Source organism: Conger conger, chromosome 15 (assembly GCF_963514075.1).
Source record: "Conger conger chromosome 15, fConCon1.1, whole genome shotgun sequence".
Classification (NCBI taxonomy): domain Eukaryota; kingdom Metazoa; phylum Chordata; class Actinopteri; order Anguilliformes; family Congridae; genus Conger; species Conger conger.
The window spans coordinates 36688688-36715879 of NC_083774.1; the positions used below are offsets into that span (position 1 = coordinate 36688688).

At 40.0% G+C, this 27192-nt stretch overlaps 2 protein-coding genes across 3 annotated transcripts in view; one reads left to right on the plus strand and one right to left on the minus strand.

Annotated features, from left to right (window-relative positions):
• Positions 1-306: 306 nt before the first annotated feature.
• zgc:153993 (uncharacterized protein LOC767645 homolog) lies at positions 307-9566 on the minus strand. 2 transcript variants are annotated; one of them, XM_061222367.1, is made up of 7 exons: positions 9397-9566; positions 9184-9248; positions 8568-8616; positions 8332-8493; positions 6155-6287; positions 5031-5135; positions 307-1478 (listed from the first exon to the last, which is right to left on the minus strand). In XM_061222367.1, exons 2-7 carry the CDS (start codon positions 9218-9220, stop codon positions 1380-1382), a joined length of 585 nt encoding a protein of 194 aa, XP_061078351.1. In that variant the 5' UTR covers positions 9221-9248; positions 9397-9566; the 3' UTR covers positions 307-1379. The 2 variants fall into 2 exon arrangements, with proteins under 2 accessions (XP_061078351.1, XP_061078350.1); XM_061222366.1 differs by having other exon boundaries at positions 9184-9566.
• A 3673-nt stretch (positions 9567-13239) lies between these two features.
• The window catches only part of LOC133111427 (anoctamin-1-like), a 73019-nt gene continuing 59066 nt past the window's right edge, over positions 13240-27192 (plus strand). The window contains exons 1-5 of the mRNA XM_061221776.1: positions 13240-13383; positions 15303-15759; positions 21596-21964; positions 25612-25710; positions 26609-26760. Coding sequence (XP_061077760.1) covers positions 15541-15759; positions 21596-21964; positions 25612-25710; positions 26609-26760 — 839 coding nt within the window. The 5' untranslated portion in view covers positions 13240-13383; positions 15303-15540. The remainder of the gene's footprint in view (positions 13384-15302; positions 15760-21595; positions 21965-25611; positions 25711-26608; positions 26761-27192) is intronic.

Below are 27192 nucleotides of genomic sequence, written 5' to 3' on the forward strand. Positions count from 1 at the left end.
GGCATGCCACTGCCTCTGATATCAATGCATTCCTCTAACCCCACTCAAAACGAGCTTAGCTATAGTCTGTGGAGTGAAAAGAAGCAGCGGATTGAGGCCACGTTTCGTTGGCGAACTGCAAATATCAAATCTTCCAAATCGGCAGTGAGGTTTGTGCATGAACCCAGCTGCTGTGGTTGCTGGTAATTGGACTTGGACAGCTCCATGTTTCTAAAAGAAGAAAAAAACCTATACAATACGTATACAATTGTTACAGTAAGTTACTGTTACAGTACTGTAACAAAATTGGTTGCACAAAACAAGTAATTATTTTGCAAATACATTTTTTATAACATAATTACTTTTATTTTTAACAATATACAGTACTGTGCAGAAGTATTAGGCACCCTAGACTTTATTATATATATGTTTATTTTTTTGTGTGTGTTAGTATAAAATAAAACATTTGAGATTTCCAAATATTCATTTTCCAAAAGTGATGCAGTTTTAACGCCGAAGGGTGGTCACAAAAAATATTGATTTGATTCACACTCACGGACAATTTAGATTCCTTAATCAGCCTAGTCTCCATGTCTTTGGAAGGAAACCGGATTACCCGGAGGAAACCCATGCAAACTGGAAGTGGAAATGCAAGCTCCGCACAGAGAGGGATTCGAACTCAGGACCTCCTTGTTGTGAGGCGGCGGTGCTAACCACAGCACCATCCATGCCACCCCTGAATGTTATACAGGTGCCTAAGACTTTTGCACAGTACTGTATATAATTATAATATATGCTTGTTTGTTCAAATATACAAATGTCTTGATTGTTCCCACAACATACATAAAAAATATAAAAAATATATGATTTACAGTGTTACCCATTAATTCTTAGATCTAGTGGAATGTCAATTGACAAAGCAAAATAAGTAAAAACAACGCTCTAGCATACTTCCATAGTAAAACACACAGACCTTTGGCAGCATCTCAATAAAGTACTGGTGTTACTGCAAAGCACTTTGCATTATACCTTGACCAGTGAAATTCAAAATCATGACATTTTTATGATTACATTTTTACCTTTACGCCAGAGATACTCAAAGCTGTCCCTGGAAGAAAATGTTCAGGCTGCTACTGTTCCAGCTATGGAACAAGGAAGTGAAATCTGCGCATTTACAGTGATGTTCAGTGCAACCCAGGGGGTGGCAATATTGGCTCTGATTGGCTGGTGGTGGGATGAAGTATGACAGAGGTAATGTGTGGTTTACAGTATTAGGATTTCACCACCACCACCAAACAGATAATATGATATAAATGAAAATGGAACAGCATGTTGCATGACTAGGGAAATAGGAGCCTGGACCCTAGTGAGACCCTGTGAATGTAGGAGTTGGAATACGATCAGTTGGCCATCTTCCAGTACAGCAGCGCCCCTGTGAGGATCCCAGCAGCGAAAGTGACCACGTTGTTCCACTGGAGTACACGGTTCACCACACCCCCCTGTAACCACGGAGTTACAATGTCACCCATTCATACTGTGTCACACACCTTTATCACAGGGTCTGTATGTGCGTGAGTGCCTCTGATTGTATGCGTTTGTGTGTTTGAGTATGTGCGCGCACACGTGTATGTGTTCATTTACAGTTGTGTTCAAATAAATAGCAGTACAACATCACTAACCCGATGAACCACTGTTATTAGTAGTAGTGATATTTCTGCATGGCAAATAATTTACTTAGATGATTACGTAGATTACGTAGATGTAGTAGTGTAATAGAAAAACAACAGACCCAACTGTTCTGACATGCATGCTGCTTGTTCTGAGTAATTCACTCATTCATTGAAAGGGGCGTGTTCAAAATAATAGCAGTGTGGAGTTTAATTTGAGAATTCATTAATTCTGTGAAAAAACAGATGTCATTAATTGTCCTTTATTAAGGAAGAAGGGAAGCAAATGTTTTGTTATAAAATATATTTTCTTCTGAATTGCTGAGTAAAATGGGCCATTCCAAACATTCTTTGGAGGAACAACGTCATTTGATTAAAAAGTTGATTGGTGAGGGGAAAACATATAAATACGTGCAGCAAATTATAGGATGCTCAGCTAAAATGATCTCAAATGCTTTAACAGAAACAAGCGGAAGAAAACAAGCAACTACTGTTAAAACGGATCAAAGAATAGTCAGAATGGCAAAGATTCAGCCATTCATCATCTCCAGAAAGATCCAAGATGATCTACAATTACCTGTAAGTGCTGTTACAGTCAGAAGATGTTTGATCGAAGCTAAGCTATCAGCAAGAAGCCCCCGTAAAGAACCATGTTGAAAAAGGTGGTTAAAATTTGCCAAGGAACACATCGATTGGCCCAAAGAGAAATGGCGTAATATTTTGTGGACTGATAAGAGTAAAATTGTTATTTTTGGGTCTAGTGGTCGTCAACAGTACGTCAGATGACCCCCGAGTACTGAATTCAAGCCACAGTACACTGTGAAGACAGTGAAGCATGGTGGTGCAAAAATCATGATATGGGGATGTTTTTCATACTACGGTGTTGGTTTCGTATACCAGAGATCATGGATCAGTTTGAACACATAAAAATACTTGAAGAGTATTTATTTATGCAACTAAATATTAGTTCAGTCATTTAAAGTGAAGTTAAATCTTGAAAAATGTCTTCAGTTTATACAGTAAGTGTTTGAGTTTGAAGAGAAAAATGTCGACAATGCCAAAATTTGTTATTGGAATTAAATGTGTAATGTTTCCACTACATTTTATATATGGAACTAAAAGCGATTAAAAAATATTTGCACTTTATTCACTTTTTTTAACGCACTGCTATTTATTTGAACACAACTGTATATGCATAAAACATAAGAATTAATTTGTCTGTTGTCTGTTTGTCAGTCAGTCCATTTGTGTGTCCCTGGGTCTTTCTCTCTCTCTCTCTCTCTCACACACACACACGCACACGCACACAGACACACACACACACTCACACACACACACACACACACAAACGCACACACTCGCACGTACGCACGCACGCACGCACGCACGCACGCACGCACGCACGCACGCACACACACACACACACACTTCCTTAGTTATGCAGATGACACAGTTGTACATTTCCATTGCACTGGATGACAGAGTCCTAAATCCCCTGATTATCTCTCTATCTAGCGCCACAAGCTGGATGTCAAATAACTTATTCAAAACAAATGAAGAAACGAGAGGGGGTTCCAGTTAGCAGCCCAAATGGAACTTGAGATCAAGATTGTCCAACTCTCTCAATGTGTCCAGAGTTAAATTAAGTGAGGCAATCTTTTCATTTTATTCACCCAGACTTTGGAATGTCAGAGGCACCAGTAAAAAGATGCCCTGTTTTAAGAAATAATTTTTCTCAACGCATTTTACACACAGTGCCCTCCATAAGGTTTGGGACAACCCGTATATACATTTTACATTTACATTTACATTTTAGTCATTTGGCAGACGCTTTTAATCCGAAGCGACTTACAAGTGCATAGGTTCTACCATAAGTCAAAGCATCATACTGTACACTATATACTGTACTCCAAGATTTCAATTAAAAAAAAACATGTGGTTAGTGCAGATTTTAAGAAAGGAAATTTTTATACAGTTTGGTTTCACCATGTTGAACTTACAGCAGTGTTTATGCATAGTCCACGCACAGTTTGCATACAATGACTGCTTGAAGTCTGCGATTCATCGACATCACCAGGTGCTGGGTGTCTTCTCTGGTGATGCCAAGCCTGTATTGCAGCCATCTTTAGCTCATGCTTGTTTCTGGGCTAGTCCCTTTAAGTTCTCATCAGCATATGTGTTCAGATCAGGTGATTGACTTGACCAGTCAAGAATTGACAATTTTTTAGCTTTGAAAATCTCCTTTGTTGAATGAACTGCCGGCCAATGAGTTTGGAGGCATTTGCTTGAACTTGAGCAGATAGGATGAGTCTAAACTCTTCAGAATTCATTTTGCTATTACAATTAGCAATTCAATGCATATCAATGAAGATAAGTGAGCCAGTACCTTCGGCAGCCATACATGCCCAGGCCATAACACCCCCACCACCGTGTTTCACAGATGAGGTGGTATGCTTTGGATTTTTGGCAGTTCTTCTCTCCTCCATACTTTGCTCTTGCCATCACTCTGATATAAGTTAATCTTCGTCTCATCTGTCCACAAGATTTTTTCCACAACTGTGGTTGCACTTTTAAAACTGTAATCAGGTCATCCTGTTTTTGCAGTTAACCAGTGGTTTGCATCTTGCAGTCTTCTGCAGACAATGGTCATTGGCAAATCCACACCTGACTCCCGAAGAGTGTTTCTGATCTGTCAGACAGGTGTTTGGGGATCTTTCTTCATCATGGAGAGAATTATTATGTCATCAGCTGTGGAGGTCTTCCTTGGCCTACCAGTCCTTTTGTGATTAGTAAGCTCACCAGTGCTCCGTTTCAATCTTAATTATGTTCTGAACAGATTTGGGTAAGCTTAAGGTTTAGCCGATATCTGTAATCCTTGTTATCTTGCTTCTCAGTCTCTTAATGGCTTCTTTGACTTTCACTGGCACAACTTTGGTCCTCATGTTGAAAAACAGCACTAATAGTTTCCAAAGGTGATCGAAAGACTAGTTGTTGAAAGCTCTCTTATACTTGCATTAAGGAGGCAATTAAACCCACCTGAGCAATTACAAACAGCTATGACCATGAGTCCCAAACATTATGGTGCCCTCAAATGGGGGGACTATGAATAAAACACTGCGATTTCTACATGGTGAAACCAAAATGTATAAAAATACCCTATAAAATCTGAGAACTTGCACTTTAATTGTGTGATGATTCCAAATCTAAAAATCTGTGACAAATCAGAGGCAAATCAAGACATAATGGGTCTTTGTCCAGAACATTATGGAGGGCACTGCATATAGAAATGTGCGAGACACATAACAATAGTAATAGTAACAACAACAACCAAACAACAATAGTAGTTTATTATTATTATTATTATTATTATTATTATCATCTCACCCATCCTCCATTCCGCCGGATCCATGGGGCTATATTTTCTCTAATGAACTGTAACACCCAGGCTACAATCCTGTTGATGATTTCTGTGTGGTTCTTCGTCAGAGCCTGCAACAGAAAGCAGTGTCTCCTGAAACTGCACATTCTACTGAAACTGCACATTCTACAGAACCTGTACAATCTACTGAAATGGCACATTTTACAGAACGTGTACAATCTACTGACACAGCACATTCTACTGAAACAGCATGTTCTATAAAACCTGCACATTCTACTGAAACAGCACATTCATCGGCTAAATTAGCGGCATCTATTTGTCAGAAACAGGTATTATCCTGCTAGAACATAAAATTAAATACTTTCATGATTTTCATTACTCAGGGCATCAACATCTTTTCAGGGAATGTATTACAAAGTTTGAAGATGCTATGCTCCAAAATGTAGCTTCCTAAAAACTCCCGGGACGGATTTAAATTTATGTGGATTCCCCATGCTTGAATCAGTAGAATAAATATATCATCAATTAGCATTTTGTTCAAAGATGAAATGATATTACTATAAATAAAGTTCCTGGTATGCTTATCTAACCTGTTTTCTACCTATTCCTATCTGTGTTATAAGGATCTGAGAGGTATGATGTCATTGTACATCGCTCTGGATAAGAGCGTCTCCTGTAATCCTGTTACAAATGGCAAAATTTAACTCACGAGTCAGTTAACTTAAGAGATATGAAATGGTGGTAAAACATGGATGATGGTAATCAGATGGAACATATTTTAATGAGATCAGCATGGATCAGTTTGTCAACAAAAAAATAAACTTCAGCCATCCCAAATGGTTTTATAAGTAAAATCCCAAGCGGGCTGGATGATCAGCGCAGGTTAATTAATGATCATTCCAGGCAACAACACATGCCAATCAAACACTAATGAATTTGCAAAGATTCTATCAACCCTTTTTTGATGGCCTCATCAACATGATTAAGTATTAAATTATTAAAGTTGTATGACTTTATAAAAGCACAGATGGTTTTGTCCATTTCAAAAGAAAAGAGGACACAAGTGTAACAGCTTCAGTTGAATCCAGGAGTGGAATTGGTAAAATCTCAACATGTGTGTAAATATTACCTTGTATATGAGTCTGTAACCAAAATGAAAAAAGGCAACCAGCCTTCCCCAGTTAACTCCTTCTGAGAAAATCTTCCTGGCCACAGAGAAAAACACATCCTGAACAGAATCCAGATCAACTTGGTTTATGAGGCTGTGAAGAAGAGAGAAAAATAACAATTTAATCACATATTTCAATGAGAAGAAATGAAAAAGAAAATTAGAGTACTGGCTTGCAGTTCCACCAGGGTCGCATGCCCTCTGGAACAGGGTTTCTTCACGGACATCTCTGTATTTACTGCATTCATCCTTTCCTCAATTCTGACCAGTCTCCCTGTCCCTCCCACTGTGAAGCACCCCCATAGCATGTTGCTGCCACCACCATGCTTCATCATAGGGATGGTATTAGCCAGGTGATGAGCAGTGCCTGGTGTTCGCCAGACAGTGCTTTGAGTTCTGCCCAAAGAGTTACATTTCTGAATGCTCGCCAAACGGGGTGTCATTTCCTGTGGCATTGAAGTAATGATTGATTGGTATTAATGGGCGCAATAAAACATTCCCTACACCATTACACCACCGCCACCAGCTTGGACTGCTGACAGAAGGCAGGTTGGGTCCATGGGTTCATCCTGTTGCTGCCAAATTCTGACCCTACCATCTGTATGCCTCAATTCATCTGAAATTGCAATTCATCAGACCACGCTACGTTTTTTCCCCGTCTTCATTTGCCCAATTTTGTTTTTGTAGCCCGTCCACCTCAAGGTGTGCATTCGCCACACGTGCTTTCCACAAATCCTCAGTGATTGAAAAGTTAATGCATTGGGTTTGAGACATCATACTCACTTATGTCAGCCTTAAACTTCACCAATACTTTACACTCCTAACTATCCACTCTCCTGCCTTTAGCAGTGCTCTCAGGAAATCTCTTCCTTACTCCTGAAATCGATTGAAGTCGTTGCGAGCCAGGAGCCAATGTGTGTTTTATGCAATCCTTGTGAGCTAGCGATTGTGCTGGACGTCCCATAATGTCATCATCTGAATTGTCGCTTTCTGCACCTGAGCATACTAAATGTGGATAATCCTTCTTCAGTGGTTAGTACAAGTAACCAGTTGAAGTTTCGGAATAATGATGCCTAGATCGAAAGAAACTGCTAATTGCATATATACTCCACTGTGCTTACATTTGATTTAGCAGTTTCCGGTTTCAGCTGTCAACGATTTGATGTCACACCTGTGTCTGCTCACTATAGTGTTACGGGACCAACGTAGTTGGTAGCCCACAGTGTAAACGGGACAACCCATTACGAGAGGTGCAGTTATATAATTTTAATGAGCTGCAAGGAAAGTGGTCTGTCACCTCGTGACCTGCATTAAAATCATTACAAAAATAACATTATAAAATATGTTTTTAGATAAAATATCGCAATACTTTGCTGTATCAATGTTTTCCCCCACCTCTACACAGAACCCTCCCAAAGTGCTGTCAATGGAAGTGCAAGCCTAAACAAACTGTATTCAGCAATGTAAGCAGTGTTTGGGCTGGGGAAGACTAAAACCTGGCTAAATATAGCTGTTGTTGTTAGTCTGTGTCCCAAGTTCCGCAACCGGAAAACAAAATGGTTTAACAAGAAACTGGAGGCAAATGAGAAAATTCTATGAAATTCTAGGCCACAAACAAATCACATCAGCCACAGGGAGGTCAGGTTTTGGTGCAGATGTCTACACTGGACGGGCCTGTTGGCCGAATTATAGGAGTGACGTCACTGTCTGGGCGTGACAACGATGTGATTTATAACCGTCCAATTCCGAAGTTAAGGTATATATTTAAATGAAAGCCTTTTCTGCTGCATAACGGGCCTACTTTTGTTCAAACAGGATTTACACCAGTATGACTGAATAAATGAGGACAAAACAACAATTATTTTTTTGCAGTAGTAGCAGGCACTTCAGCAGCCTCCCAAAACTCTGTCCATCTTGAGTCTCAGAGACCCAGATACAGGTGCTCCTCTGCCCTAAGGGACAACTGACTTATAATTTATTTAAATAATCCAAATAATCATTGCCAAAATCTGGAAATATGTAAACTTTGAACTATTTTTTGGAGAAATGCATTGACAACCGATTTACCATCAAATGTGTTTGATAAATGAGGCCCAATGTTTGCAAGTGACAGCTTTATTTAATAAAAATATTCTTACCGTTCCAGTTCAGTGTCCCTGTTGAGATCCGCTGCTATCTTAAGTAAGTGCGACACAATTTCTTTCACCTCAGGTTCACGTCCTTCATCCGCCCTCCCACCAATGTCTTCAGGACCCAGGTGCATTTCTGGATAATCTATTCGTGCACTCTCAATTACATACCTGAGAAAATAATATTTAGAATCAGTATTGAAGAGAACACAAACAAAAGATATTGCAGCAATTTCCGTTCTTACCCTCTGAAAACAACCACTCCTTGTTCCATAATTTTGTCATCAACAGTATCTGTAATAAGAAACATAATGGTAAATGCATGATTCATTCATAAGTGTAAATAAACCCAGTGAGCACTTTATTAGGTATATATATATATTTGTTTTTCTCACTTCTACTGCTGTAGCCTATTTGACTATATCCTGTGGTCGACCCACTTTCCATACGGCGTTTCATGGTTTAAAAAAACACCAAAGGGCAATAAAGTGACGTGACCAAATGCATAATGCCTATTGCTATTTTCTGTGGGCCACGACTAAGAACAGCAATTTCGAAACACATAAACCTCGCTTTTGAAAACCGTACAGTCTAAGAATGATCACTGAAAGAAAATAAAACTACAAATGACAACATGTATCTGGTCTAAAACCGGCTATGCAGCTCAAACCTCTCTCCGCCAATGTAGTAAAATCGGGCTGCCACCTTAGTAGAAAAACAACGGTGGCCTAAAGTCCAGTTCTCAGTAGGCCGTACGTACTGTAATAATCCTGATATATCAAGTATATTAATTAAAATCTGGTGTAAGCAACTGAAACCTCATCGTTCACTTGCTTTGTCATTCAGCAGTTAACGAATTACCTTCTCCACCAGTTGCTCCCTTCTGGTCATTCTCCATGTTGATTCAGTGGAAATCTGACAGTAGGCTATTGAATTAAATGTTATTTTATTTGTATAGCGCTTTTCAAAACAGACTGTCTAAATGACGCTTTACATAGAAAAATGGGAAATATAATTCCTTAGCGCCCAAATAGCATACAATATTGACCGAGGAACGGCAAGGCTATTCTTTACCTGAGAGTCACCGTTTTCAGACTAAACATATCACAGGCTGCAAAAAGTGCACAACAATAACATAAGTAATGCAATATAACGATTCAGTATAAAGCCCGAACTATGTTCACCCTGTGGGAAAAGATCCAGTCCAACTTTAAGCTGAGAAAGAAAACGTTAAAAAAAGTAGCTAATGCGGAAATGCGGTGGTTTCGCTTTCAGGAAGACGTCACATTCCAGACATTACTCAGGCTTAAGTGTAAATACATACGATGATAAAAATCCAAACACAGCTTTCAATCAGTCAATCAATCAATCAATCAATCAATCAATCAATCAATAAATAAATAAATAAATAAATAAATAAATAAATAAATAAATAAATACAGCGATACGCATACATTAATTGTTATATCCCACGTAAGTAGCTTACCAATGTAGAGATAAGTCGACAAATATTGGGAAATGGTATATATTTTGAATTCTCCAGCCTTAATTTTTTCTGATAAGGATCCGCGATAAGGATCCGCCCCCCCCCCCACCCAACAACAACAACAACAACAACAAATACATAATTAATTCATTAATTAATTGATTTAATAATAATAATAATAATAATAATAATAATAATAATAATAATAATGTATTAGCTTACCCAGCAAACTATTGTAGCGCAAATTCTGATAATTGTCACAATTTCTTTTTCAAAACTGTGCATTGAGTAATAAAAGTTTTTGGTCATAAGTCCAGTCTAAACCAAAAGCGATCACACTCATCAAAGCACACTTTTCTACAAATTATGATTGGTGTGAATGATCACCTCATAGGACCCTTGATGACTTAAAGCCATTTAGCCAACGAATGTGTTCCATACTGTATGAGCATAATTTACAGCTGAATCTAGTCCCACCTCCAATTCCCGTTCCATTCAAATGCAAAATTTTAGTGTTGCTTGTAGCACAACCTGAAAATAAGATATCCAGACTCTGATTATGTTGATGGGTCATAGATATTAGGAAGTCATGACATGCAAAAGGATACGCAACTAAATATATGACTGTTTTATTTGGCATTATGTTAATTTGTCTCAAATGGGGGACTACATATAAAAAGTGCTTTAATTACTACACGGTGAAACCAGAATGTATAAAAATACCCTTTAACAAAGTACTTTGTACTTGACAGCATATTAATTGCTTGATTACAAACAGAGAAAATAAAATTTTAAATCAGAAAAAGCAGAAAAAGACAAGGTGACCCCAAACCTTTGACTGGTAGTGTAGGTTCTTTCCAGAAAGGAAGGCTTTAAACTCAACACCACATATAGGGATCTATATATATATATATATATATATATATATATATATATATATATTATTAATATTATATATATATTATATATATATATTAATATTATTATTAACATATATATGTTATTTCAATATCCTGAGTGTCTGTGGGATGAGGGGGAACTGTCAAATCTAATGGTCACATTAGCATCGCATGTATTGTATGGTATTGCATCGTATCGTGATCGTATCGTTATGAATGAAGAAAAAATCACATCGCATTGTATCATTACTCAGATTATTAGTATCGTATCATATCAACATGAAGTCAAAGGTTTACACCACTAATTGCTCATGTCAAGTGGATGACTAACGTGTAAGGGAGCGGGGTTGGAGGACCAAATGCAATTGGGTTCTGAAAGTTACCCACGATACAAGACGTGAGATCACCACTAATATTTTCTAGAGACAAGCGATACACCCCAGAGAATGAAGGGGAAAATGAGCATAAATGGGAATAAATAACTCCCCGGATATTAGCCAACCAATAAAACGACATATCAAAACGGTTGAGAAGTCTAATCTGACTCGAGCAAGGAAATAACAAACAGCAGGGAAACTCAACCTCACATCCTACTGATTACAGCGGTCGTAAAACTAAGTGATTACAGCGCCAGGAAGAAAACCACTGATGAAGCAGGAATACTGACCCTACCACTAGAATTAACAATCTAATTCATTAACAATCTAATTGACGAAGCAGGTGTAAGAACCCTCCAAATACATCAAAAGGCGGAAGTATCTGAGAGGTGAAGGAAACGCGTCTAGTCTGACCAATGCATCTGGAACAACGTACATTAATTTCATGTTGTTCTCGTTTATCTGACTCCAAAAGATAAGTTCAGCTGCTCCTCTGTTCTAACGGTTAAACAAAAGGAACTACAAATGTCTGCCAATAGTGTGACGGCACTGGTGCATAGGCGAGTGACTACAGGGTGCAGGTATCCTAGGTTTTCTACCTCTGTTAGGATTGCAGAAATAGAATGACAATGTGTTACAAGAATTACAAGGAGTAATATGAAAGGCTGTACGCAAATGGTGTGCAGGAGATCATATTAACGAGTCTCCTCGAACCATTCCACGTTTCCCTCTACATACCCAGGGTTTATGTTGTTTATGCTGATGTTATCTCTGTATGTCTAACAAATCTGCTTAACCTTTGTAGCACAGCTGGATGCTGACTCACAGGTAACTTGCATTACCTGTAACTTGCATTCCTACAAGATCTTTATTCAGCAAGCACACCACCAATGACACCAAACTATTTCCCACAAGACAAGCTATCTAAAGACACTAAACACTGTATGTGGAAAACCTGTGATCTATAAAGTACTATTTCAGCTCAACAGTTCTGGGAGCATTCCACTGAGGTGGCAGAATTGCGCACAATGATGGGAGCAATAGTCCTGTCTTGACAAGCACTGTCTTTTCATCAAGTCTTGCTGACCCTGTGTCAACATGGTCAACACAGTCTGTTTCCTTTTGGGGGTCTGCAGAGAGGCACACTTATGTAAAATGCCCTACACAGGAATCCTACTAAAGTGAAGTGTACACAAGCAGCGGCAGGGGTCTCAGTCACAGAACCCTGAGCTTATCGGTGAGGTCGCAAAGTTCTCCTCTGAGAGGGGCGATACTCCAACGACCACGTACACCACTTCACTTTTAGGAAAGTCAGCAACCACAGATATTGACCAGACACTCACCTGGGCTCATCTGACTATGGAAGTAACCTAACTACACAATCCGCCACGGGGATCTACTCTGGAGATGTGTAAGGCTCTCTCTAATAAGGATGTTGCCTCCGACACCGCCAAATTGAGACTTGAGACACCAACGTAACTAAAATAAACGTAAGGCGGCTGTCAAACTTGGAAACAGTATGCCACGGGAAACAGACACACAGCAGCACCAAGAATAATTTCCACATGCGAATCGGAGGAATATTGAAATGGATTATGCTTGATCAACACTGTAGGGGGTCTGAGCCAGTGTGAATTACCAGAGGGCCTCAGTACTCCAGGGTCCACTTTAACTCAGCCTAATGCTCCGTCCTTCCTTTTAAACGAGGTGGAAATAAACTATACGGATGAACAGCCAATGAAAGCAAGCATGCGGAAAAGGGATGCAAGTCAAAACTGTAACTCTTGGCCTAGACAGAAGGAAATTGCTAACGGGGTCTCAATTCCCAGAGGTATTTACAGAGCTCTTGACTTTGAAAATGAAAATGATAAGAGGGTTTGCATTATCAATTGGATTTTTGGCAGGGTTTTTGCATGACCACGTGAAAATGATAATGAAAATGGAAGCAGTGGCATTTCATTTGATTTATGTCACCCTTGTGCCACAGAATGTAGGACATGCAAGAATTTCTGTTAGAAAAAGCAGTATTTGTGCAATGAAACAGAGTAGCTGCATACTCTGACCAGTAGGGGGCAATGCAAGGCAAAGCACGTCTTTACTCAAGCAACTAAATTAAGAGAGCAAGAAATGCTGGCGCAGCTCGGAGCAAGTTACTGACGTTTTAAAGAAAAGGACAGAACGCGTGTTGAACGAACCACACAAAGTCTCTGCTTGCCACTGTAATCCCACCGGCTGACGAGAATTAGAAGATTCCGTTGCTAAAGCTTGCCTACTTCCCCTGATAAGGGTAACGTTCACAGTAAATAACTAACTTTTCTACATCAGTGTCATTTCTATGTCGACACCGGGTGTAACAAACATGAAAATGAAATAAAAGGGCCAGTTGAATTATCATTTCATTTTTGTCATGGATAATGTTACAATAAAAAACTTTTATTTAAAATGTGTCTTTTCATTTTCACTTAAGTTATGACAGGGTTTTGTCGTAGAAACTGATGAAATTACTTTGCATTTACATTTTAATTTTGTCAGATAAAGTGCATATATTAACTTGAGAATGAGCAAGCTTTTTTTCCACTTTAATTTGAATTATGATATAGTTTTCATGTACATGAAATGAAAACGGAATGTAATTACTGATTTGCATTTTCATTTTGACGTGATATGTTTCCATACAAAAGTGCCAATGGGAGCGCCCTGGCTTGGGCATGATGCGTCAGTGAGTAACTAGCCATAGAAAATGAGTGACGTCACAAGCACTTCGTCCATATTTTTATACGCTCTATGCTCCATACATGCTCAACATGGTTTGGCGAGGGCAACCGGACAAGCCCTGTATTAGTCTATGCTCACTCACTCATTTGAATGTCGCATGGAATCTGCTCCTTCTCTGACACTTTGCCTCATCCTGCTAATATACAATACTGGGCAAATTTTCTATTTTCTAAATATACATTTAAATATAAAGTGTTCTGCATTTGTATGTGAGTGATTGTGAGTGGAAGAGCTAATTTGATAGCAAAGAGCTGTGACAGTCATTTTCTGTTTCAATAAGTAAAATTCAATTTTTAAGATAAACACATGATTAAGGCTGTCTGGGATTGCCTGGAGAGGCAGAAGAACTGTGGAAAGTTCTCCAATACTATATATATATTGAACAACCTATACCAGCCAATTCTCTTATAAAACTGCAGGACAGTGTACCTAAGCGAATTGATGTGGTTTAAGGGTGGCCACAACAAATATTAAATTAATTTTGTTTTTACCTGTTTACTGTTCTTTATAGTACCTTTTTTATACTTATAAACATTCATTTAATTATTTAATTTAAATTTAACTCATAATTAAAATAAAGGCAAGCATTAGTTTTCACGTTTTCTTTTTTCTTTTTTCTTTTTGTTTATTTTCTTCTGTTTTGTTTCTGTTTTTGGTTTGCTTGACCTGAACCAGTGTGATAACATAGTGCTTCATTAGAGAGACCTGTGTCAGTGTCATAATATACTACAGCCTCAAATAGATCTGTGTCAGTTTGATAAAATAGTACTGCATTAGACAGACCTGTGCCTGTGTGATAACATAGTACATTAGCTAGACCTGTACCAGTGTGATAGCATAATACTTCAATAGAGAGACCTGTGTCAGTGTTATGATATAGTACTGCATTAAATATAACTGTCGGTTTGATAATATAAACCTGCATTAGCTAGACCTGTGCCTGTGTGATAACTGAGCACTGCATTACACAGACCTGTGCCTGTGTGATAACTGAGCACTGCATTAGATTGACCTCTGTTAATGTGATAACATACTACTGCATTAGATAGACCTGTCAGTGACATAATATAATACTGCACTAGATAGACATGTGCCAGAGTGATAACACAATGCTGCATTAGATAGACCTGTGCCAGTGTTATAACGTAGTACTGCATTCAATATCCTTGTGTCTGTGTCATAACATAGTACTCTATGAGTGTGTGTTTGTGCAGTTAGTTTTCAAATTTGTATTTGTGTTTGTTTTAGCATATCTGTGTGTAGTTACTGCATGGGTATATTTTATGTAGTTTGTGCAGTTTATGTATGAGTATTTTTTTATGTAGTTAGCAGTTTTGGCTTGAGACACACTTTCTAGCAATTGAATTGAATCCTGCTTCCAAAGACATAATCACATAAGCCAGAAAGAGTGACTGCTCACTGGCTACCTATCTCTTCTCCCAGCATGACGGCGGCTCCCAACCGCATTTGCAGAGGAGGAAAGAAATGAAGATTGTGCCGTCTGGCAAACTTGGGCCCAAAGCTTTATGTTCAGGTCTATTATTAGCTCCTGCCTTCCCCAGCTCTTCTCAAGTGACAGGCAGGTCAGACGGAGCCCCTGGGTCTGAGGAGCTTGCTCGCTGGGCGGGGCGGCTCGGCTTCCCTGGGGCAGTTAGTCAGGCAGCTCCCTCTGTGAGGGAAGATGGCTGGCAATGCACCTGAGAATGACGGGGCCATGCTGCAGAGTGGCCCCGAGCCCAGCGGCCCAGAGCCCAGCAGCCCCGAGCCCGACAGCCCCCAGCAGAGTGGCCCCGAGCCCAGCGGCCCAGAGCCCAGCAGCCCCGAACCCGACAGCCCCCAGCAGAGCAGTCCTCCAGCCAGGCACTTCTTAAAGGATGTGATTTTTCATGGGAAATTCAGAGTGAGTGTGACTGTGGCTCTTCAGCAGGTGGTCGGTGTCTGCAGCCGCAGCCAGTTTTTGTGCCGCGGTGGTGTGCAATAGCTATGCTGCATGTCAAAGCTCAGCCAGCTTTGAATCACCCTAACCAATCAGTGCTTTTAGTTTAACATTTTAAGACCTTGTATAAAAAACAAGTACATTTGTTTTCAAGCTTTTAATATATTGAATTCTTTGTGCAAGTTCAGGGGGGTCTGTTTTTATACATGTGATGTATTGTTTCGGCTAGTTTTTTTCTTGTTATATAAATTCAATATAAATTTCCTGTTTTTTTTGTCAGTTTATGTATTGTTGTGCTGCTTATTTCCTTAGCTAAGAGAGTCTTGAACCCTCCAGTGATTTTTATGAAAAGTTATTATTAAGACCGTCATGATTATTCAGCAGCTAGAGACATTTGCTTACTGCTCTAACATATGTTGTTGACGTAGCAGAGAGAAGAACTGTGAAATAAGACCCGGCTCGAAAGCAACAGCGCTGCGGGTGCCGAGAGTCTCGATTTCTTCCATGTTGACTTATCGTAGAGTATCGTTATACACAGTAGCTCATTGGCTGAGAGAAACCAAAAGCTTTTCGGTACCATACCAGACATGGTATTCATACAAGCTGTATCAATGTATTTATGATTTAATTCTGCTTTTCCGTTTTACAGCACCGCAAATTTTGTCACATTGCTATTAGAAATGAAGCAAAGAAACTTTAGTTTTGCATATATTTGGGTATGGTCTTAAGACATAATGATTTTAAAAAATTTTAAATTTACAACTGACTGGATTTAATCGTTAAGCTACTGAGCTACTTTTAAAGTGACTTTTGAAAACATGAACATACATGAACATAAAACATTAATATTTTACAAATAGCTACAGCTTTGTTAAAAGTTGTAAAATAGTCACAACTTTCTGTTTCACATTCCATTACCTGTTCAAGCCCATCTTTATGTTGCCTTATATTGAGACAGAAAAACATATAATATTAATTTAATTGTATAATACTATATTTTGTGGAGGCTTCAATGTAATTTAAGTTATAGTAATTCAACTCTGTGTGTTCAGAGGGCACCTAGAGCTTTTTGACCATGTGGCAATATGTCCTTTGTAACTGAAATAAGCAGGCTTGATTCCAAAAATAAAGACATTCAGTTTACACTGTAGCAAAACATAATGACCAATTTCCTGTGAAGTGGTATTTAGTATTCAGTTCAGTGCCATGCTGTTTCAAAGCTCCCAGGCCAGGCCATGTGTAAGTATGGCATTGTAATCAAACTGTTTTGAATATAAATGAAAAAACTGTTATGAATATAGCAACATTAGTTTGAAGGTATTTATTGTCTTTGATTTCAACTTGTTTTTTCTCTAAACGAGTTAAGGGGGCTTTGCTTTGTCCTGACTTGGCCCTGCAATGTTTGAGAATGTGAACCAATGAAATGTTTGCAGATAGACAGCAAACATTGATGGTGTTTCAAGATGATTTCACATTACTTTTACTTATCCACCACCAGCACTGAAGCTTGGCATTAGCTCGGTGGTCAGTAGAATAATTATTTATGAATTATTGTATGAATATACAGTCAGGTCCATAAATATTGTGACATCGACACAATTCTCCTCTTTTTGGCTCTATACACCGCCACAATGGATTTGAAATGAAACTGCTTTAACTGCAGACTTTCAGCTTTAATTTGAGGATATTTACATCCAAATCAGGTGAACAGTGTAGGAATTACAACAGTTTCTACATGTGCCTCCCACTTTTTAAGGGACCAAAAGTAATGGGACAAACTAACAATCATAAATCAAACTTTCACTTTTTAATACTTGGTTGCAAATCCTTTGCAGTCAATTACAGCCTGAAGTCTGGAATGCATAGACATCACCTGACGCTGGGTTTCATCCCTGGTGATGCTCTGCCAGGCCTCTACTGCAACTGTCTTCAGTTCCTGCTTGTTCTGGGGCATTTTCCCTTCAGTTTTGTCTTCAGCAAGTGAAATGTTGTTCAATCGGATTCAGGTCAGATGATTGACTTGGCCATTGCATAACATTCCACTTCTTTGCCTTAAAAAACTCTTTGGTTGCTTTCGCAGTATGCTTCGGGTCATTGTCCATCTGCACTGTGAAGCGCCGTCCAATGAGTTCTGAAGCATTTGGCTGAATATGAGCAGATAATATTGCCCAAAACACTTCAGAATTCATCCTGCTGCTTTTGTCAGCAGCCACATCATCAATAAATACAAGGGAATAATTATATAATTCTTCTGTCATCCACCACAGTTGTTTTCCGTGGTCTTCCGGGTCTTTTGGTGTTGCTGAGCTCACCGGTGCATTCTTTCTTTTTAAGAATGTTCCAAACAGTTGATTTGCTATCTCTCTGATGGGTTTGTTTTGATTTTTCAGCCTAATGATAGCTTGCTTCACTGATAGTAACAGCTCTTTGGATCTCATATTGAGAGTTGACAGCAACAGATTCCAAATGCAAATAGCACACTTGAAATGAACTCTAGACCTTTTATCTGCTCCTTGTAAATGAGATAATGAGGGAATAACACACACCTGGCCATGGAACAGCTAAGCAGCCAATTGTCCCATAACATTTGGTCCCTTAAAAAGTGGGAGGCACATATAGAAACTGTTGTAATTCCTACACCGTTCACCTGATACCCTCAAATTAAAGCTGAAAGTCTGCAGTTAAAGCATATCTTGTTTGTTTCATTTCAAATCCATTGTGGTGGTGTATAGAGCCAAAAAGAGGAGAATTGTGTTGATGTCCCAATATTTATGGACATGACTGTATGTACTACATGTTAATCAGGTGACATCCTGAACACTACTTGAGCCAATCTGTCAAGGAAGAGATATGGATATTGTCTGGTCACATTTTTAAAACAAATAAACCTCTCTTGGTCTGAATTATTGTAGTTATTGTAATTATTTCTAAGTCTAAAGCAGGAGAGTGAAATATAGTTCTACTACCCCATGTTTCATTTTACCTAAATGATTATGGGGTGACATTAGCTCAGTTGGTAAGAGCGGTTGGTTCAGTACCTAGCCCTGGTTCTATCAAAATGTCCCCAAAATGACACCTAACCCTGACAAGCTGATTGCTGCCTTGCATGGCAGCCTTTCACCGTTGGTGTGTGAGTGCAAATGGGAGAATTAGAGGCATCAATTTTAAAGGTTTGGGTAAAAGCGCTATATAAATGCAGTCCAGTTACCATTTCTTTATTTTAGTCTTTTTATTTCCTATCTTCTTTTGCTGCCATCCTCCCATTTATTCTCACGTTTTATGTAATGCAAATTGAGCTGCAGTATGAAATGTGCTATACTAATGGTAAATGGTTAATGGACTGCATACACAATCAGTGACCATTTTTTTAGGTACTTATTGGACTTATTGTTTAGACTTATTGGTCTTATGCTGCTGTAGCCTATCCACTTAAGAGGTTTGACGTGTTATGTGTTCAGAGATGCTCTTCTGCATACCAATGTTATAATGTGTGGTTATTTGCGTTACTGCCACCTTCCTGTCAGCTTTGACCAGTCTGGCCCTTCTCCACTGACCTCTCTCATTAACAAGGCATTTTTGCCCACAGAACTGCTGCTAACTGGATGTTTTTTGTTTTTCACACCATTCTCTGCAAACTCTAGAGACTATTGTGCATGAAAATTGCAGGAGATCAGCAGTTTCTGAGATACTAAAATAAAACAACCCTGTCTGACAATCATTCCTTGGTCAAAGTCACTCACAATCCCCTCCAAAAGTATTGGAACAGCAAGGTCTATTCATTTGTTTTTGCAATACACTGAAGACAAGTGAGTTTGAGAGCAAAATATGGAAATGAGATGACCGATCCGAATTTCACCTTTTATTTACTGGTATTTTTATCTAGATCTTTTAAACAACTTAGAACATATCACCTTTGAGCAAGGTATTCGAACATGACTGACAAGTGTTTCTTGTTACCCAGATGTGTCCTGTTAGATTGGTTGGTTAAAAAATAAATAGCTCTGAATGCTCACTTGGTTTTAGGCTTGGGTTTTTCCTGTGAAGACTGCATTTGTGTTAGAAAAGATAAACCAATATGAAGACCAGAGTGCTGAAAAGCACGCCATTTTGAAGCTTAGAAAAGAAGAGAAATTGATCAGTGCCATTGATCGACAGCAGGTCCACCAGATTGGGCTTGCATGGCTGCTTCTGGAGAGGGCTCACTAATCTTTAATAATGATATAACTAATGATCGTAGCAGCAGGATGAATTCAGAAGTTCAATGGGGTGTCTCGGTGGCGCAGCCTGCAGAGCACTGACCGCATGCTCATTGTGAGCCGCGACGTCAACGGTTCGAATCCGACCGTCTGACAATTTGTCGCATGTCTTTCCCTCTCTCTCGCCCCCATTCTTCCTGTCTCTATATACTGTCCAATAAAGCTGAAAAAGGCCAAAAAAACATTCTGTCTGCCAACTTACGGAAAAATACCTACAAACGAATTGGGAACTTCATCATGCAGCAAGACAACGACCCAAAACACACTGCCAACACAACAAAGGACTTCATTAGGGAGACAAAGTGGAAGGTTTTAGACTGCCCAAGTCAATCACCAGACCTTAACCCAATTGAGCATGCATTTCACCTCCCGAAGAGGAGGTTTGGTGATGTCAATGTTGCAGTTATTGCAAGCAAGGCATATGCTACCAAATATTAAGTCATTTCATCATTTCATTTACTTAAATATTCTCTGTCCCATTACATTTACATTTTAGTCATTTAGACGCTTTTAATCCAAAGCCAGTTACAAGTGCATAGCTTCTTCCACAGGTTAAAAGCAAAAAATCCATAACTAGTAAAATAAGCATGAAGAGCTGTTCTAAACAAAAATACAGTCATCATATGTGCATTTTATTTTATTTTTTTCAAGAGGGATATTGGAAGTGGGGGAGGAAATCAGGAGGGAGGACTAAGGTATAGTTTGAAAAGGTGTGTTTTTAGTCTGCATCGAAATATGGGGAGGGATTCTGCTGTCCTTACAGTGGTAGGCAAGTCAGTCTACCACCGAGGTACCAGAACGGAAAACAGGCGTGAACGTGCAGGTGCTCGTAGTGAGGGAACCACAAGTCGACCAGAGCTGGCAGACCGGAGTGGTCTTGCTGGGGCGTAGGGAGCAATTAAAGATTTTATGTAAAGTGGGGCAGTCCCCTTAGCAGCCATTACTTTTGCTCACCTAAAAATTGGGTGGTCTGAAGGTACTATATTCTAAGCAGTTTAACACATCTAGGTGTAAAAACAAGAAAATAAAAGCTGAAATTCTGAACTCCTGTCTTCATTTATCTTTTAATTTCAACCACAAATGTATTCAGTGTATTGCAAAAACAAAGGAATTGGCCTTGCTGTTCCAATACTTTTGGAGGGGACTGTAGATCACATTTCTTGACATTCTTCTGACATTTGCTCTGAAAAACAGCTGCACCTCATGACCATGTCTGCATGGTTTAATGCATTTAGTTGCTGCCACACGATTGGATTAAATATTTGCATTAACAAGCAGGTGTACAGGTCTAAGTGCCCAGAGAGAATATATAGTGCTTTACAATTGATGCTTCTCATTCATCCATTCACACACAATCACACACCAACGGCGATAGGCTACCATGCGAGGCACCAGCCAGCTCGTCAGGACCAATTCAAGGTTTTTTGCTCAGGGCCAGACGACCATTCTTACGTCCAGAGCTAATGTCCCCCCATAAATGCTAATGTCGCCCCCCTGTTAAAATGTGATTGACTGATTGATTGGCACACGGCTCTCTACCGCAGCTGCTGAAGGCTCTGTCCCCAGAGGAGAACACCAGGTGCCGGCAGGGCCTGTACTTCCAGGATGGCGAGCGTCGGGTGGACTACGTGCTGACGTACGCGGTGAAGAAGCCCAGTCCAGCCTGCTCCCGCCGCTCCTCCCGCCTCACCAACAACGCCCTGACCCGCAGCCTGAGACGCAGCCTGAGGCGTGGCCCGCGCCCCGCCCTGCCCGACCCCGAGGCCCCCGCCCAGGGCCACAGCCACGACTACCACGAGGACGACAAACGCCTCCACCGGGACGAGTTTGAGTGCAACCTGAGAGACATGGGCCTGGAGCTGGAGAAGGATGAGGATGTGAGTGTGTGCAACATTTTAGAGAAAAACACGGACGTGAGTGTGTTTGGGGTGTTTTGGAGAAATAGAAAGATGTGATGATGAGAATGTGTGCCATTTTGGATAAAGATTAGGGTGCAGCAGGAAATTTCAACATGGCAATTATTGTGAATTTGTACATTCAAACTTTTAAATGTCCAAAATTAAAACATGTAAATTTGGCATATTTGCTTTGGCTAATAATAGACCATTGTGCAAACCTCAAGGTTCTGCCATGCCACTCGAATGCGCACAATAAGGACTCACTTGTACGCATGTTAAAGCCTTCCGGAAATCATTCCTGCTCTCATCTCAATGTCTTTGCGCATCTCTATTTGAGGTTCTGCATTTATCACACCAGCCATGCATAATAAAAACCAGCCGTGCATAATAAAAACCAGTCATGCATAATAAAAACCAGCCGTGCATAATAAAAACCAGCCATGCATAATAAAAACCAGCCGTGCATAATGAAAACCAGCCATGCAAAATAAAAACCAGCCGTGCATAATAAAAACCAGCCGTGCATGATAAAAACCAGCCGTGCATAATAAAAACCAGCCGTGCATAATAAAAACCAGCCGTGCATGATAAAAACCAGCCGTGCATAATAAAAACCAGCCATGCATGATAAAAACCAGCCATGCATGATAAAAACCAGCCATGCATAATAAAAACAAAAACAAACATCGAGCTGCAGGCATTTCACGCTTGTTGTGTCCTAACATTTTAAACACATTTTTATGACAATTTTTTTATTTAGTGTGTGTGTAAATCCAAAGTGAATGGCCTTTGATGCTAAGTTGTCTGTTGAAGACCAAGTTGGAGATCTGCTATAGTGTTTCTTGTGGCTTATTTTGGAATAAAGATTACATTTATTGTGTATTGTTTAATAAATATTAATGGTATTTGATTTTGGCACGTTTTAATGTGCACGTGGCTCTTTTAAATTTTCTTCATTACTATTTTATTGAAAGTGGATTTTTACATTTCAGATTTTAGACATTTTAATTATGCTGATCTTGTCACGTTTCAGGTCTGTCTCGCCATGTTTTATGTTGATTTATGTTTATTCATGTTGTCTTAGTCACGTAGTGTCTTATCATGTATTATGTTGTCTAAGTTCGTCATGTTGTTTAGTTATGTTTCGTTACGATTTATTTTCTTGTCATGTTTAGTTATGTCTCATTACGATTTATTTTCTTGTCATGTCTAGTTATGTTTTCGTACGATTTTATTACCTGGTTATGTTGAGTGATTATCGTCTTAGTTTCGCTTTGTGTTATGTTTTGATGCATGTTTATTGTTACGTTAACTGGTCGTTGTTATGCATACACTTTTACATGTTTTTCCGCAAACCTTGCGTTCCGCCTTTTCTCTCTCTCTCTCTCTCTCTCTCGTTCTGTCATTCACTCCCCTAAGTGTTTCCATTTGTCTATTTACTAAAACTACTAACGCTAGATCAGGATTGGGTAGAGACTAACAAACTAATCATGTGTTCATGTTACCTTACGTTTCTCGTGCATGTCATTTACTAATTTACTAATGCTAGGGCAGGATAGGTTTATTACTAACGATTACTAATCTCCTTGTTAAACTTGTCATCCATCGCACCTGTTTTCCATTTCCTTGCTACGCTCTAACTAATTGTCTACACCTGTCTACACCTGCATTTATAGCCCAGTCGCGCAACTGTTCACTGCGAAATTGTCTGCCTCTGTTTTCCACGCAACTCTTGAGCATTTACTGTTTTGATTACACGTTACGATCCAAGCCCGTTACCGACTATTGATTATTGATTTCTGTTTTGTGACCATCGTTTGTTTTTTGACTACGTCCCCACCTACCGTTTTTGTACTTTTGCCCCGCTGATTGTTTCATGGTTTCGACTCCCGCTTCGCCCACGACTACGCCTCTGCCTGCCGTCCGCCTGTTCATCTGCCCCGCTGACAGCTCTCCTGCTACCGGACCTCCCTGCACGCCTACCGACTACGAGATTGCCTCTTCCCTCGGCACCGTGCTTTTTGTTTGTTTTGTATTTGTTTGGCTGGATCTTCGTGTATGGACTTTGCTTGTGTTGACTACGCTCCTGGGACTCGTCCCGAATAAAGCCCTAACTGGACTTTATTTTACTATTGTTTCTGAGTCGTGCATTTTGGGTCCAACCCCCACGCACCCGTCTCAGATCTTGATGTATGTACGCTATATCAAGCTGTGAATCTGCAATTCTGTAGCCACTGTACTGTTTGTTTGATTTAATATTAAATCAGATCCTATGGCCTAAAGTAACTCAGTACTTCAGTATGTTTTTCAGTAGATACTTTACTCTTACAATGACTACTTTTACTCTTGCTTGGGTAAATATTATTTTAAAGTAACAGTACTCTTAATTAGTTTTGGCTACTCTACCTACCTTTGGTACCATTATAGGAAACCTAGTTGCTGATTACAACAACTTGTCCACTGGTTCATTTTAAGTTGTCACAACAATTACCTGTGACAACTTGCCCTAAAATCATTGAAACAACTGATGTGTGTGCAAATATACAGTGGGTTCCAGAGTTATTGGCACTCTGGATAAATATAGAATTTTCTCATAAAAAATTGAAATACATAGTGTTATTTAATACATTGTGTGAATACCCCTGGCAAAATTACAGCCATGAGTCTTTTCTTTGTGTTAAGGTTAGAGAACACATTTGGAGGGACTTCTGACCATTCCCCAATGCAGAACTTTTCAGTCATTGATATCCACGGGATACATTGCGTGTCCCAGTCATTTACCTTAACCACTACGCTACAGGCCGTCCCATTATTGCCTCTAAGTGGTATCTTTAACTGTGTAATTTTTTGTACCCATTTCCCAACTTGTGATGGACAATTACCATCAGTGTCTTGTGAATTTACTCCTGAAAATGGCAAACACTGTCTGCATTTCTTTAGTGAGTCAAGTTTTTTTATTTAAAAAAAACCATGTATTTAGGGGCGGCACGGATGGTGCAGTGGGTAGCACTGCCGCCTCACGGCAAGGAGGTCCTGGGTTCGAATCCCCGTTGGCTGGGGCCGCTCTGTGTGGAGTTTGCATGTTCCCCCCGTGTCTGCGTGGGTTTCCTCCGGGTACTCTGGTTTCCTCCCACAGTCCAAAGACATGCACGTTAGGCTGATTGGAGAGTCTAAATTGTCCGTAGGTATGAGTGTGTGAGTGAATGGTGTGTGTGCCCTGTGATAGACTGGCGACCTGTCCAGGGTGTATTCCTGCCTTTCGCCCAATGTATGCTGGGATAGGCTCCAGCCCCCCAGCCCCCCTGCGACCCTGATCAGGATAAGCGGGTTCAGATAATGGATGGATGGATGGATGTATTTAGGAAAAGCCATGGAAGGAGGAGGGTATTGCATTAATCGTGTTTCAATCCATAAAATTAAGGTAGATGAGAAGAAACATTGGCTAGGTGTTGTAGCCTAAATAATGTTTATCTTGTAGCCTAGGCTGCAGCCTAACTTAGACTCACTTCCGAACAGAACACAGGGAAGCTGCCGCTTACAAAATAAACTGGCGAGTAGATAGGATCATTTACTCTATTATTATTTTTTGAAAGCTAAAATTACTGAATGTTGAATGTACGCCACCGTTTATGGCTTTTTTTTATTTTTTATTTGTGTTGCAGACAAAAACTCCTGGAGTGGGGTTTCTGAAGATACATGCCCCCTGGCACGTACTTTGCCGAGAAGCGGAGTTTATGAAGCTCAAGATGCCAACCAAAAAAGTAGGGCTGTGTGACTGTTTGTTTTATCTGTTCTAAAACTTACCTGTTTGATGGGCTTCACCTGCTGTACACATCACCTATGTGACCGTGTTTTACCCCCCTTACACAACCAAACTTTGTGCCTGTCAGGTCCTGTGCCCCTGTTTTGTAGTTTGTGTCCCTGTTCATCTGTTTCTGTGTATTTTCTAGTTCCGTGTTACATCTCCTGTTTCTTTGTTCGCACTGAACCTGTCCCATAGCCAGCCCCCCCCCCACATCTGTTATGTATTTCCTAATGTGCAATCACTCACCTGAATCCCATTTTGTCTCATTACCTGTGTATATAGTCTCTCTGTCTGTGTATATAGTCTGTCCGTATACTCTTTTCCAGATTGTTATGTGCCCTGCTTTGTGTCCAGCGGCTTTCTCCTGTTACCTGCTCCCGTATTCTGCTTAGCCTTTTCCTGTTCCCTGTGCCCTGCTTACCTGTTCCATGCTCCTGTTTACCTGCTCCTGTGTTCCCGGTTCGTGTCCTGCCCTGTCTCCAGCCCTCTACCTCTTCGGCTCTGCCCAGCTCCTTCCCCACTCCTGCCCCATTGGACTGCCTTCCTGGTATAGAACCCAGCTCACTCTGGACCACGCTCTGCCTAATCTCCATAGCCCGGCTTCTGACCATCGCCTACCCTATCATTGCCTTATTCTTGTTGCTACCATTCGCTGGCTATTGACCTTGGACTGAACAACCTTGGACTAAACTACCAAGTCTGGGCTTGATTTCAGATTGTCTGTTCCTGACACTGCCTTACATGCCCCCTTTGTGACTGTATAACCTGCCTTACACAGTGTGACGCTGCGTTTTACCTGCCTTACATGCCCTGGTGTGACTGTGTTTTACTCTGCTGTTTGGATGTCCACTCAGGTATATGAAGTCCAGCAGGGAAGCAACCTGCTGGAGAAGATCAACACCTTCATCAACAGAGCGACAGAAGTGCTGAACCCTAATGTAGAAGAGACCAGAAAACATAATATGAAGCACCTTTGCTATGCCTTCTCTAGAGAAAAACAGCACCTGTAAGCAGTTTCCTATAATTTCCTCAGAGAAAAACAGCAGCTGTATATAGATGTGAGAGTGTATTGTCGCATGGAGCATGACTACTGCCGGGATGGAATAGAAATGTTAGATTTTAGATCATTTATTTCTCCCAGACGAGTAGGCTAATACCAATGCATCACCGCCATAGCCACGACCCCTTAAGGGGGGCAGGTATAACACTGGGGGAATAGGGCATTTGTTAGGGGTGAGCCGAGCATTTGTTTCTTACGAGTACTTGTAACGAGTATTGACTTTTTTCCGAATACGAATGTTGTATGAGTAATTGGATTCAGTCGCCATGATTGGAGAATTGGCCTGCTTTATTTATTTATTTTTTCATTGGCTGGAGTAGCTGTACATTTGAATGTGTAACATAAAGTTAACACTGTTTCGTGATAGGCCAGTTTCTC

Excerpts from the sequence above, each read along its gene's own strand:
- zgc:153993 (XM_061222367.1), bottom strand. The coding sequence starts at position 9,220 with ATGGAGAATGACCAGAAGGGAGCAACTGGTGGAGAAG. Across the intron at positions 5,136-6,154 it reads GTTACAGACTCATATACAAG|GCTCTGACGAAGAACCACAC; the intron begins GTAATATTTACA and ends TTTCTGTTGCAG. Across the intron at positions 1,479-5,030 it reads TCCGGCGGAATGGAGGATGG|GGGGGTGTGGTGAACCGTGT; the intron begins GTGAGATGATAA and ends CCGTGGTTACAG.